This window comes from Hyperoodon ampullatus (genome assembly GCF_949752795.1).
Source record: "Hyperoodon ampullatus genome assembly, chromosome: 3".
In the NCBI taxonomy this organism is placed as follows: domain Eukaryota; kingdom Metazoa; phylum Chordata; class Mammalia; order Artiodactyla; family Ziphiidae; genus Hyperoodon; species Hyperoodon ampullatus.
This window is the reverse complement of record NC_136916.1, coordinates 66,238,703-66,253,131: the sequence shown is the minus strand read 5'-3', so window position 1 is coordinate 66,253,131 and position 14,429 is coordinate 66,238,703. Positions and strand designations below refer to the sequence as shown.

General features: G+C 37.3%; 1 protein-coding gene across 2 annotated transcripts in view; it reads right to left on the bottom strand.

Moving 5' to 3' along the window:
* Nucleotides 1-14,429, bottom strand: part of ETFA (electron transfer flavoprotein subunit alpha) — a gene marked incomplete at its 5' end in the record, with an annotated part of 87,233 nt that overhangs the window by 12,887 nt on the left and 59,917 nt on the right. For both annotated transcript variants that reach the window (XM_079699915.1, XM_079699916.1), the window contains one exon: nucleotides 5,838-5,903. In XM_079699915.1, the coding sequence (XP_079556041.1) occupies nucleotides 5,838-5,903 (66 nt within the window). The remainder of the gene's footprint in view (nucleotides 1-5,837; nucleotides 5,904-14,429) is intronic.

Here is a 14,429-nt window from a genome sequence, read left to right as displayed (position 1 = left end):
TGAATCAGCAAATTTGAAGACAGGATGATGGAAATTAACAAGCTTGAAGAACAGAAAGAAAAAAGATTTAAGAAAAGTGAACAGAGCCAAGGCACCTGTGGACCACCATTAAGAGGACCAAAATACCTATGGTGGGAGTCCCAGAAAGAGAAGAGAGAGAAGAGGCAGAGAGAATGTTTAAAGAAATAATGGCTGAATATTTAAAGAAATAATTTGATTAGAGACATGAATAGAAACAGCCAAGAAACTCAAAAAACTTCAAGTAAGATGAATTCAGAGATCCACACCAAGACACAAAATCACACTTTCAAAAGCTGAAGATAAAAAGAGAATCTTGAAAACAGAAAGAGAGAATTGATTTGCTACACACAAGGAATCCTCAATAAGACTATCAGCAGATTTTCCATCATAAACTTTGGAGGCCAGAAGACAGTGAGTTGATATATTCAAAGTGCTAAAAGAAAAAAACTGTCGACCAGTAATCCTATATACATCAAAAGTGTCCCTCCAGTGACTTTTGCAGAAATTGAAAAACTCATCCTAAAATTCATATGGACTCTCAAGGGACCCTAAATAGGACCAATGAAATAGAAGAGGGAGCCCAGGAATAAACCCTCACATATATGGTCAAATGATTTTTGACAAGGGTGTCAATATCATTCAATGGGGAAAGGATAGCCTTTTCAAAAATGGTGTTGGGAAAACTGGATATCCACATACAAATAAATGAAGTTGGCCTCTTACCTAACACTATACACAAAAACTAACTCAAAACAGATCAAAGATTTAAACATTAGACCTAAAACTACAAAACTCTAAGATGAAAAACATAAAGCAAAAGCTGCATGATGTTGGTTTTGACAATGATTTCTTGGATATGACATCAAAGGTATAGGCAATAAAAAAATAGACAGGGCTTCCCTGGTGGTGCAGTGGTTGAGAGTCCGCCTGCCAATGCAGGGGACACGGGTTCGTGTCTGGGAAGATCCCACATGCCGTGGAGCAGCTAGGCCCATGAGCCATGGCCGCTGAGCCTGCGCGTCCGGAGCCTGTGCTCCGCAACGGGAGAGGCCACAACAGTGAGAGGCCCACGTACTGCAAAAAAAAAAAAAAAAAGAAAAGAAAAGAAATTGAACTTCATGGAAATTTAAAAATTTTGTGGATCCAAAGACACTATCAACAGAGTAAAAAGGTAACCCAGAGAATGGGAGAAAATATTTTCAAATCATATATCTGATAACGGATTTTTTAAATTAATTAATTAATGTATTTATTTGTTTTTGGCTGTGTTGGGTCTTCATTGCTGCACGTGGGCTTTCTCTAGTTGTGGCGAGCGGGGGCTACTCTTTGCTGTGGAGCACAGGCTTCTCACTGCAGTGGCTTCTCTTGTTGCAGAGCATGGGCTCTAGGCGCACAGGCTTCAGTAGTTGTGGCTCGCGAGCTCTAGAGCGCAGGCTCTGTAGTTGTGGAGCACGGGCTTAGTTGCTCCGTGGCCTGTGGGAGCTCAAACCCGTGTCCCCTGAATTGGCAGGCAGATTCTTTTTTTTTTTTTTTTTTTTTTTTTACGGTACGCAGGTCTCTCACTGTTGTGGCCTCTCCTGTTGCAGAGCACGGGCTCCGGACGCACAGGCTCAGCGGCCATGGCTCACCTGCCCAGCCACTCCGCAGCATGTGGGATCTTCCCGGACCGGGGCACGAACCCGTGTCCCCTGCATCGGCAGGTGGACTCTCAACCACTGCGCCACCAGGGAAGCCCAGCAGGCAGATTCTTAACCACTGTGTCACCAAGGAAGTCCCATGATAAAGGATAAATATACAGAATATATTCAAAAACCTACTAAACTCAACAACAAAAAAAAACCAAACTACCCAATTCAAAAATTGGGTGAATGACTTCCACAGCCACTTCTCTAAAGAAGATATACAAATGGCCAATAAGCACATGAAAAAATGCTCAACATCACTGATCATTAGGGAAATGCAAGTCAAAACTACAATAAGATACTACCTCGGATCCATCAGGATGGCTACTATCAAAAAAACAGACAAGTGCTGACAAAGGTGTGGAAAAATTGGAACCCTTGTGCATTGTTGGTGGGAATGTAAAATGGTACAGTTGCTGTGGAAAACATTATGGTGGTCCCTCAAAAAATTAAAAATAGAATTACCATATAATCCAGCAATTCCACTTCTGGATGTATACCCAAAAGAATTGAAAACAGGGCCTTGAAAACATATTTGTACACCCATGTTCATAGCACCCTTACTCACAAAGGCTAAAATTTGGAAAGCAACCTGAGTGTCCACAGATGGATGAAAGGATAAGCAAAATGTGGTGCATACATACAATGGAATATTATTAGCCTAAAAATGAAGGAAATTCTGACACATGCTGCATGGATTAACCTTGAGGACATTATGCTAAGTGAAATAAGCCAGTCAGAGAAAGAGAAATACCAAATGATTCTACTTAAAAGATGTACTTAGAATAGTCAAAATCATGGAGACAAAAAAAAATAGAACTGTGGTCGCCAGGATCTGGAGAGTGTCAGGGGAGACTGGGACGTTACTGTTTAATGGGTATGGAGTTTCAGTTTTGCAAGATGAAAAGAGTTCTGGAGTTGGATGGTGGTGATGGGTGCACAACATTATGAATGTATTTAATACCACTGACAGTGTGTACACATCTAATTTTACACTTAAAATGGTTAAGATGGTAAATTTTATGTGTATTTTACCATGCAAAAAACATTAAGTGCAGTGTACTAAAAAATTTGAATTTTCTGTATATAAATTATACCTCAATAATCTGACTTAAACAAACCAAATATAACTGGAAAGTTTTGCAGTTCATCGAAAAAGTTTAGATATATTGAATGAAAACCATGGATGAAAAATTAACTTATTTTATATTTGGAGTGCTTTATTCAATAAGACAGAAGTCTACTTTATAAAATCATCATGAGATACATATTAGAGTCAATCCTCAGCTTATTTCACTTATAAAATGATTAGTATTTTCTATCTCCTATTAACAAGTATATTCCTCAGCTTATTTCACTTATAAAATGATTAGTATTTTCTATCTCCTATTAACAAGTATATACATTTAAACTTGTGACTATAAATGTTAGATTTCAACTTTAAAAAAGTAACAAATCCATATCCTAATTCCTAATCCATATCCTAATCCTAATAGGCTTTGTAGCTCACTATTTATCTTCCATGTACTGCATTCAATTTAGTATTTTAAAATTACTATTCTGGGTCTATGTGAGAATAGAAAAGTTAACTATCTAGTCAGCCTGTTAAGATGAACTTTAAAACAAAAAAGTTTGTCTTTATGTATGCAGCAAATATAAATAAATGTAATAAAGCAAGTAAATTACTACATCTCCTACAAAAACTACCACAAGTTCCTCTTATCTGCTATAAAATTTTTAAGTGTAAAATGTTATAATGACAGATCAGTAACAGGTTAAGGAGTAATAGTCACTAAAAAAGGTGTTATGTTTACACAATTATTTGATTAACAACAGATTTATTTATAAGTTACAAATAGTTTGGTATTCCCCACAGATGCTTCTAACACCATTGCAATTAAAGTAAAATTAGAGTTTTGACTCTAACATGGTGTTATTTTAATAAAAAGATCATAATAATGTGAATCTCTAGAAGTAAAATTAAGTACTTCCCTGCCTATTATGCCATCTCATGAAAACAGCTGGAACACCTTTTTAAAGTATTTTGATATAGTCTGACTTAAAATATAGGCTACATGACATTATGTGTAATTCCCCTAGAGGGGCCCTGAGGCAGAATATTCCAGAATATCTGAAACTGGCGCACACTGTAGTCCAGGTAACTACTGATCCAGAGAAACATGCCATATATATTAAAGTATGGTCAGAGACGATAAACGAGGGTTTCAATATGAGCCTCAAATCCCAAGTCACAAGGACAAACATTTTGAGTCACAGGCATTGATTTGCATCGAGGTGTTTCTCTTCTGGGAATATGTAGCCTGCTTCACAGCTACTAGCAGAGATTTATTTAATTAACGATGGTTAATGATTTTCCTGGAGGCCACCTAGTCAAACATCTGACAGTTTAATCATCTGAAAGCTTTTTCATCCCACTATATAAAAGTTATTTTTAAAGAAAGAGCACGTAACTGTGGGAAAGGAACCACTATAGTATTTAAGAAAAAAGATTTGGGCTGTTCAGTTTTTCAGATTACTAAAAGAATATTCCTGAATTATCAACTGTAAATAACTATGATAAAATCTTACTTGCATCTTACAGCTCTTTTAATATGTCCTTATAAATGCATGTTCTTCTTCCTTACAGACCTTTTAAAGCACAGACTGTATTCAACCATATTAATATGTATACAGTTCCATCAAATTTCATATTCTTTCAACTAGACCACAATGTTAACTAAAACTACAGCTTACATGCAATGCAACTATCAGATTTAAACCAATCACTTAGTATTCCATTTTAGAGCTTAACCAAAATTACAATCTAAGACTGCTGCGTCTCCCACACAAGACAGTGATGGCAGGGACTATGTCTTTTTCATTTGAGTATCTCCAGCATCTAGTACAAAGTACACATGTTTAATAAATATTTGTTGATGGGATGGAGAGACAAATTCTTGGCTCAAGTTTATTCTTATGGATTGTTCCCCAACACTGGTCTCCTTACTTCAATTATTCTTTTCACTTTGACTATCTAGTCCATTTCTCCCAATCCGGCCCTGTTGGCATGTAATGAGAACTTTCACCAAGATCGTCTAGGCAGGTAGAGTCTTTTATTTTAGAGAAGCAGAATTCTAGATATGTCTGAACTGGCCCAGCTAAAAATATTTTTTAAGGTTGCTGGTGTTGGAGTGCTTTTTTTCCTCTAATGCAGCAATAACATTTTCCCATTGGCACTGCTGTTTTCAGAGCTCAGTAAAGAAACCTGCCATCCAACTGTGAAATCTGACTGATTTGGGGCCAATTCATTTAGAGGTTACAAGGAGGTAGTGCATGCATCTTTTCAAGTTAGAAGTTAAACCTATTAAAAGTTTTATTACCTTTTATATCAAACTTCCATCTGAATGGATAAAAGCAGGAGTGTCAGAGGCATCTCTGACTTCATGTAAGACTAAGTTCATAATTCAAACTGTGCATTGTTATGCATGAATTAATGTGTCATATTCTGAAATATATGTTCACAGAGTCATCACACAGAGTCCAAGTAGCAAGTTAAAATCAAGTGTTTCCTCTATACACTGTATTTTTGACAATTACTGAGGTTTTGAGACACTCCAATCCAAAACATGTCAGTCGCAATTTAGTAACAACCCAAGAAGAGGGGCCTTGCTGAGGTATGAGGGTGGGGCCGTTAGGGGACTAGGGTGAAGCAGAGAGACAATCAGGCATCAGAACCTCATAAACTAGATGAGTCAGAACCTCATCAAGTTGTTTTCACCCCACATTTTCTATCCATAGATTGTCAGAGCTGAAAGGGATCTTAGAGATCATCACCCAACACCTGCATTTGGCAGACACAGAACTGAGGTACCAATAGGACATGTCACGTGGTAAGTTGGCAGTGGAGCTGGGATTCAGGTTCACACCTCTTTCCATGACATAGCACTGCCTCTCCTACCAATGGTACATCTTCAGGCAGGGTACAGTAGCTTATTTATCTTTCAGTTCCTAGATTTTTGTTCATGTGAATGGTTCCACTACACACACTATAACTACATGGAAACATACCAGCCAAACCCAAGTTTTAAAATATGAAAACTTTTCCTCTTAGCATCTTTATTGTTGTGTAGTTACCTTGCTGTCTTTCATCCCAGCTAAATGTTGGATGGCTCCAGATATTCCTACAGCAATATAAAGTTCCTGAAACAAGAGACCATATCATTAGTATGTATTTATATTATATTATACCTTCCAAAATATTTGCTATTAGCAACTCGTGTCTTACACCAAAAGTATTTTAAATAAAATAGATGCAATATGTATTACTTAAATTATGCTTTTCTCCTTCTCTGATCTCCCTAACCCATAGTCCTCATTTTCCTCTGAATTCCTATAGTAGTGGTGGTATAATAATAAATACACGGATAATGAGAGTTATTGAGCATTAACTATGTGTCAACCACTGTGCTAAGCATTTTACATCAACTGTTTCACTTAATCTCACAAGTTCCTGTGAGGTAGCACTTTTTTGTCTATGCTACTCATTTGGATAACCACACTTCAACTCATCACTCTGTATGTAACCATTCACAATACACACACATTGTATATTAACATATAAACACATACACTTACACATATTAAAATATATTTTGACTTAATTGTTTGCCTTCTCATGGATATTTGTGGAAGTGGTAATTAGGGTATATTTATTAAGCTTCATATTTAGAAAAACCAAAATTACAAATCAGTCTCAAGAGTCACACACACACACAATCTCCTTAACTAAAAAATAACAAATTTCTCAAAGGCATAGAATGAACCTTTGTATTTCTAACGCCTAATAAATGGGTCACCACATTGTAGTTTCTAAGTAAATGTTGATGATATTTGCATCTCTTCCTACCCCTCTGCCCCCACTAATTACAAAGGGAATGATGACTCACTGCTGCTCTCTGTCCCTTTATCTAAAAATTTTAAAGTATCCATGTTTGGCAAGTAAAATTCACTATCATCATGGAAAACTGACTTAATAAGTGCTTAATTAAAAGAGCTTAGCTGCTCTATTCTGTCTAGTAGGGATAATTAAAGCTTCAACTGAAAAGCTTTTCCCACACATAAACTGAACTAACAAGTCCTGGCTTGGGTAGGGGGTGCACCTACCATGTAACCAAAATAACACTACAGTTTTGTCACAAATGACAGTAAAGTTTCTCCTCAATATGAATAACATGGAAGGCATTGAAGGTGGCTCTGTCACACTCAGTTTTATTACAGGGCAGATACTTCGAAGTCAATGACAGTGTCAGGTGGTCCCACTTTGTTTTCTGTACTGCTCATAATCTTATTTATGAGCATTGGAGCTTTTTAAAAAAGCTCTCCAGCACTGGACCTTTCTTAAAAAGCTCCCCATGATGCTCTAATGTATAGCTAGAGCTGAGAACCAGTAAAACAGATGATCCTCAGCTCTTGTGCGGCTTGAAACCTGTAACTCGACACAGCACACTGACAGCATATCTCTGGGTCTCATCTTTAAAGGCATAAAGTGTCCATTGCTTCTAGAGCAGTGAGATACACTGTGTATCCCAGAAAGGATACAACCTAGCCCCCATTGTGAGTTAATCATCTAAAAATCTAAAATGAGCTGGGCTTGTTTTTCGATTCAACTTGCTCTATAGTTAACCATCAAAAGCCTGAAGATAAGAAAGAGCAATTTGGCCCAAAGAGACTGTGTCTTAGGGTGGAGGGTATACTGCAGAAAGTAAAATGTATGGGTGAGGATAAAAAACAATCCCATGCTCCATGATTCTATCTTAAACATAATCCAATGTGTCAATTATGACCATACACAGTTGGACAATACAATAAGGCCCTGTCATTATACTGTCTAACCAGACATGGACACTCACATGAGTAATAAACAAGCACCACTATTTTCCATTGAAGATTTTACAGGTAACTTCAATTGATAATTTTAGCCTCATTTCAGTTTATTCTGACTAGCATTTCTTTCAAGAAAGAACATTCATTAAATTATTAATCAAAATATACTTACTAAATCCTACATTCAGGAAAACCAGGCCAAAAAGTTCTAATGTAAAGATTTTTAAAGTAAGATATTTAGACAGACACTGTCTCACTAACCACTCTTTTAAGTATATTCTCAAAGCAAGTATTGGGAAGGATCAATAGTTCTGTAAATGAGTCTTTCTGACATATACGTCTTCATTAAAATTCAGCCAGTTTCGGCTTCCCTGGTGGTGCAGTGGTTGAGAATCTGCCTGCCACTGCAGGGGACATGGGTTTGAGCCCTGGTCTGGGAAGACCCCACATGCCGCGGAGCAACTGGGCCCGTGAGCCACAACTACTAAGCCTGTGCGTCTGCAGCCTGTGCTCCACAACAAGAGAGGCCGCGATAGTGAAAGGCCCGCGCACCGCGATGAAGAGTGGCCCCCGCTCGCTGCAACTAGAGAAAGCCCTCGCACGGAAACGAAGCCCCAACAGAGCCATAAATAAATAAATAAACTTATTTTTTAAAAAAGAAAATTCAGCCAGTTTTAAAAGCCTCTCCATTTGCATTATAAAATGCTGATTCACTCTGGTACTACACATCAACATAAATATGATATAAATGAAATTTACTTTAAACCCCCTGAGAAATGAATACTGTTGGCTTTAGCCATAAATGTCACTAAGGAAATAACAGATTCTGGGGCAAAGGAAACCAAAGGCAAGTGGTTCCAGGGTCATTCCCTCCTTTCTAACCAGCATAAATTGCCCAAATAGGTCCACATGACCAACAGGACCTTATTTTATACTATCTTGCAAACATGGTTCTCTTAATAAATATAAAAGCTTTGAAACAACAGCCCTGAACGAGTCCTGAGATTTTGGCTGCTGTTCTGAGATCTGATAGCTCTCTAAGGCAGGAAGAGAGGCTTTTTTCTTTTTTAAAAAACATGTACAGGCAATTAGACTAGTGTCGTAGGATGCTTCCTCATGGTTCAGAAAGCATTTCTGTATTTCAATAATAATAATTAGTATGTACAAAACTCTCCACAGATGCTAATTTATGGAGCACTTTAGACACTGCTTCACAACATAACAAGGCAATGCCTGCCCTGAGGCACTTTCTTTCTAAATCAGATAGTAAGATAATTTGGAGAGAAAATGAGAGGCATGTTGGAGGGGAGAACAGCAATTAAGGGTTCAAGAAGAGGTGGGATTAAAGAAAGGAACAGACACAAAAGGAAGGAGGGGTAGTCCTGGAGATAAAATCCTAGTAGCCTTTACAAAGGGAGGGAAATCTTGAAGAGTGAGAGACTAGGACAAACTACACAGCTGGTAGCAGTCTGGGTGGATCATCCTGCAATTCAAGGATGGAGACTGGTGGGAAGAAATAAAGCCACAGAGCAGTAAGAGAACCAGGGGTTATTCTGAAATATAAAGAAGGGACAGCACCTTCTTCAATACAAACAAATTCTGGCAGAAGAAAACACAAATCTCTCTTCCTTTGCCAAACCCTAAAAAAGACTACAGCTGTAGACTCATCCGAAGAACTTACGGGCAGATGTCTAAACTACTCTAGAGTGGGCTCAGATAAAAACAAGAATGGGGCTTGGAAACTTCTGCATCCAGTGCGGTTAACAGAGGTTTGCAAGAGGAGCATATTATTGTGGTTTAGAACCTAGGCTCTGGAATCTCACTGCTACGTTTAAATGCCAGCTCAGCCACCTAACAGACATGAGACCGTGGGCCAATTATTTAACCTCTCTATGCCTCACTTGCTCATCTGAAAAATTGGGATTCTAAGAATCCCCACTTCATAGGGTTACTGTAAGGCTTCAGTTCTTAGCATAAGTATCTGGTTTCCCAAGACACTGGTGTGCCACTCATGAATTGAGATTTGCTCAAACATTGATTTTCTCAGCCCACTGGGTGACCAGTGGACTCCTGGAGTGGTCCCAGGGCTACCATGTACAGCTGAGCAGGCTGTATACTGAACAACTCTAAAGGGAGGTATCATTCATATCATAGTCATTAAAGATCTGCATTTTATTTCAATAATTTTCCAACAGATGGCAGTAAAGTACCTTGAGAAAGGGGTACGTTTTTCCTAATTCATACGAAAGAGTTGTATGGACTAGTAGAAGTGCAGGGCAGCAAGAACCCCCTGTGGTACAAACACTGTCATTGTCTTAAGGATGCCATAACATGGTTTTACTGTTGTTGGTACAGTTATACGTTACAGGCAATATAAAGACAACTAATTCTTTGTCCTGTGTTCTCATGAAGCTCACAGTCTAACAATGTAGGTTAAGGTAAAATAATAAAAATCTGTAATTCATTACAGGAAAAAATCAGGGTGTGATAGAGCTCTGGTCTCTTATGCAACCCTTTACTTTCTGTTCCTGCCACTGAGAAGTGGAAAGGTCTTTACAAGCAGGAAGCAGTTCACAGGATGACAGTCCTCTGTAGTCATTTCTATCCTCTGCCAAACAGGAGTCCACTTTTATATCCATCTGTTCTTGTTCCCTTAGTCCTTTAAACAAAATAAGCTTTTAGAAGAAGTTTTATTGATCCTAGCCTGATGATAAATCTGTATGTCTGAGAACAGAAAGACTGGAGTGAAATCTTAACACTTTTAGGGAAATCTAACCAACCTGTGGAATCGACATGGTCAGAGTATTCCCTGGTGGATGATTTGGGTTTTGGCTGCTTTCTTCAGAAAGTATGTGCTAACATCATTCTCCTGCTTTACCCAAACCTTGTGCAGGAAATCTGGAATTCCAAGAGGTATCTATTTCTGAGTCCTGCTCTCTAGAGGATTCTGGTGCAAAAGCTAAGGAGAAAACTGTTTCTTACTTGCTCATTGTGATTTTTGCCTAACGTTATTAAATCCAAGAGATATACAATATAATGTGAGCTAAATAATTTAAAATTTTCTATTAGCCTCATTAAATAAAGTAAAATGAAATAGGTGAAACCAATTTTTTTTAATTTTTTTTTTTTTTTTTTTTTTTTTTTTTTTGCGGTACGCGGGCCTCTCACTGTTGTGGCCTCTCCCGTTGTGGAGCACAGGCTCCGGACGCTCAGGCCCAGCGGCCATGGCTCACGGGCCCAGCCGCTCTGCGGCATGTGGGATCTTCCCGGACCAGGGCACAAACCCGTGTCCCCTGCATCGGCAGGCGGACTCTCAACCACTGCGCCACCAGGGAAGCCCGAAACCAATTTTAATAATATAATCTCAATTAAAACTAGCCACATTTCAAGGGCCCAATAGCCACATGTAGCTTAGTGGTTGCGTGCTGGACAGCACAGATCCAAGATGATTTAAGAGCAAGCTAAAGAAGGGAATTCCCTGGAGGTCCAGGGCCCACTGCTGAGGGCCTGGGTTTGATCACTGGTCAGGGAACTAAGATCCCACAAGCCATGAAGCATGGACAAAAAAATCAAAAACAAACAAAAAAACAATCAAACAAAAACAAACAAAAAACAAGCTAAAGAAGAGCCTTCTTGTAAGCTCTAAGAGGTACTGTAGAGCATAGTTTGATAGTAGACCTCAGGATAGAATGACATTAGTCTCTTGTGTCAGCTTTGCTTGTATTATCTCAGAACAAGAACATTTATAGGTTGTTCAAACTCTGTGAGAGAGAACCAAAAAGGAAAGTCAGCAGAATGACGAAGCTGAAGATGAGCGTAAGAGACATGAGAGACAGCAAGATTAAACAAGGGAGCAGCCAACAGAGACACAAATAGATGACAAAAATCCATCAATTTTCAGGTACAGTAGACCATCATAGGAAAACCAAAAGCAGATGAAAATGACTGGTTTAAAACAGTAAATTTATACTCTGAAAGTAATTATCAAATTTTGTTCTTAGTACGATATTTTTTTCTTAAAATTTTAGAAAAACCTGAAAAATCTATCCTGAAAAGCTCACAATTCTTTAAAAAAAAGGGTACAGGCATACCATGGAGATTTTGCGTGCTCTAGACTACTGCAATAAAGCGAGTATCCCAATAAAGCGAGTCACAAGAAGTTTGTTTCCTAATGTACATAAAAGTATGTTTACACTCTACTGTAGCCTATTAATTGTGCAATAGCTTTATGTCTAAAAAAAACAACATACCTATCTAAATTTAAAAATACTGTATTGCTAAAAAAATGCTAACCATCATCTGAGCCTTCAGCAAGCCATAGTGGTAACATCGAAGGTGACTCTTCACAGATCACCATAACAAATATAATAAGATCAGAGACAGATGGGTTCAGATCCTGGTTCTTCCACTTAACATCTGTGTTCTCAGGTAGGTTACTTAACCTCTCAAAGGCTCAATCTCCTCATGTGTAAAATGGAGATAAGTACCTGCGGCTAATAAGGATTGCTGTGATTATTAAATAACAGAATGCATGTGATGTGCTCAAGATATTAGACATTAATGCTATTATTATTATTACTGAATGATCACTAAATCTTTAAACTAGAAGGCATTAGACAACCAACTACCATATAAATTCCACTTTAAACTACGTAAGTAGTTTACTATTGTAATAGTAACTATTACTATCTCAAGGCAAGTTGTTATTTAACTTGATACAATTCTTCTGGGATAATGTACTGGGAAAATTTCTTTTTATTGATATTTGTTAGTTTCTGTTTTGCATTTAGTACTAGCTGTGAAGTTTGAATTTCTGCCCAACTTTCTAGACAGTGCTGGCCAGCCTAGAAAGTTGAGGTGAGTTTCTTTACACAATCTTCATACAGGTACCAAGACATAACAAATTGGTCATACAAAAAATACATATATCAAGTTGAAATTACACTTTATTTCTAGAATTGGAACAGTATTCTGCTGCAGCAACTTCAGATCTGCTTTACTTTAAACAAAGTAGAAAGGAAAGATTTAAACATTTACTTTTTTGTTTATATGAAATATGGCTATGAGAGGAGTAGTTAAATCTGGAGCTTTCCGAGTAGAAAAACCAGGCCAATATTACTTCATCTCTTTAAAAATCAGGTTTAAAATATCTTTCCTACCAAGTCTCCCTTTCTAAATAGAGTTGGGGAAGGAATGTAAAAAACTACATTTATTCAAAGATAAAAAATTTTAAAGACATCATATAAGTAGTTCTCACTAGACTTCAGTAATCCAATGTTACGTGCTCAAAAACAATACCCTATGACTACCTCAGACAGGACAAGTTTTACAGAATGGCACATGCTCTCTCAACCTTGTTTACTCAGAAGACTACAGAGGCATAAACTTAAACAGCAACTGTTACAGCTAAAACACAACACATACACAGGACAAATGCCAGGTTAGGAGTTAAATGGAATTCATCATAACAAATAATGAATGTCTCTTTGAGAAGTAGATTAACTGAACTATATTTTCTAATTACGGCAAGTCTCCTGTGCATTAATATTGCTATATTTCATCCTGCTGCTCATTTAAAAGGCCAAACTATTTCTTCTGTTTGCCAAATTGTGTTTAAGTCTCTTCTCTTTTTGGAAGAGGCCCCAAAACGCAAAGCACAACTATCTGTGGCTCTTTTCTCAAACAGCTCTCTGCCTATATTATGAAATTCTCAGGCAGGATTATGGCTAAACTGAGTTTTACATGAAGAGAGAACTTTACCCATACTCTTGGTTTGAAGCTGAAGGTATGTCCCATCCATCAAACAATGCTCCTACACTAGGACTAACTCAGGTTTTATCAGGATTCAAGATGGCATAGTAATCATCACAGCTACATGAATTGTCCATGATATGCCAGTAACCATATTCTACTTTATATATATTAACTCACTTAACTATGACAATAACTCTAAGGGGTGGAAATTCTTCTCATTTTACAGAACAGAAAGCACAGGCTCAGGCAGGCCTGCTGAGTTGTTCAAAGTTATATACACCTAGTAAAAGGCAGGCTTCTTAACCTTAAATTTTTCTTAAGAGAATATTTTGACAATAAATTTTTAATATTTAACTATTTTGCAATTAAATGCTTAGCATTTATGTAATTAGCTTCTATACTAATTCACAGATTTTCTACTGTGGGGAAATATTCTTCAAGTATACCTGGAATGATAGAAAGCAAAGTATATTATATAAAATTATTATATAAAATTATTCAGATGATTAAATTACAATGAAATATTTGGGTGTATGACATCAAAATATTTAGATATACAATCAGTCTATTACAAAGCTTTGTATTTTAGCAGATCAAATAAAAATTTTGACTATAAAATTTTTTATCAGTAAGGTTTTTTAACTGACATGGTTAGTTAGATCATGCTAAATTATATATAACTATATAGAATTTTGGAGTAGTAAGGAACCTCTACGAATTTAGGCATAATCTTTTTATTTAATCAATGAAAAAACAGAGGCCCCCAAAACCAAAGCTGGCAATTGAACCTGACTTCCAAGTACTATTCTTTTCACTCACCAAGCTACCTCTTTCCCAAAATTACTAAGAAGGCTATTGTTTGTGCACAGCCTTTCTTGATGATTATTTAATCTAAAATTATTTAGATAACTTCTGTGCCAAGGAGCTTATGAAAGGTACAAAGTAACCAGAGGAACACAGTTTGGAGGTTCTTCAAAAAGCTAAACAGAGAATTACCATGTGACCCAGCAATCCCACACCTAGGTATACCACCCAAAAGAATTTAAAACAGGGACTCAAACAGGTATCTGTATGTGAGTGTTCTAGCAG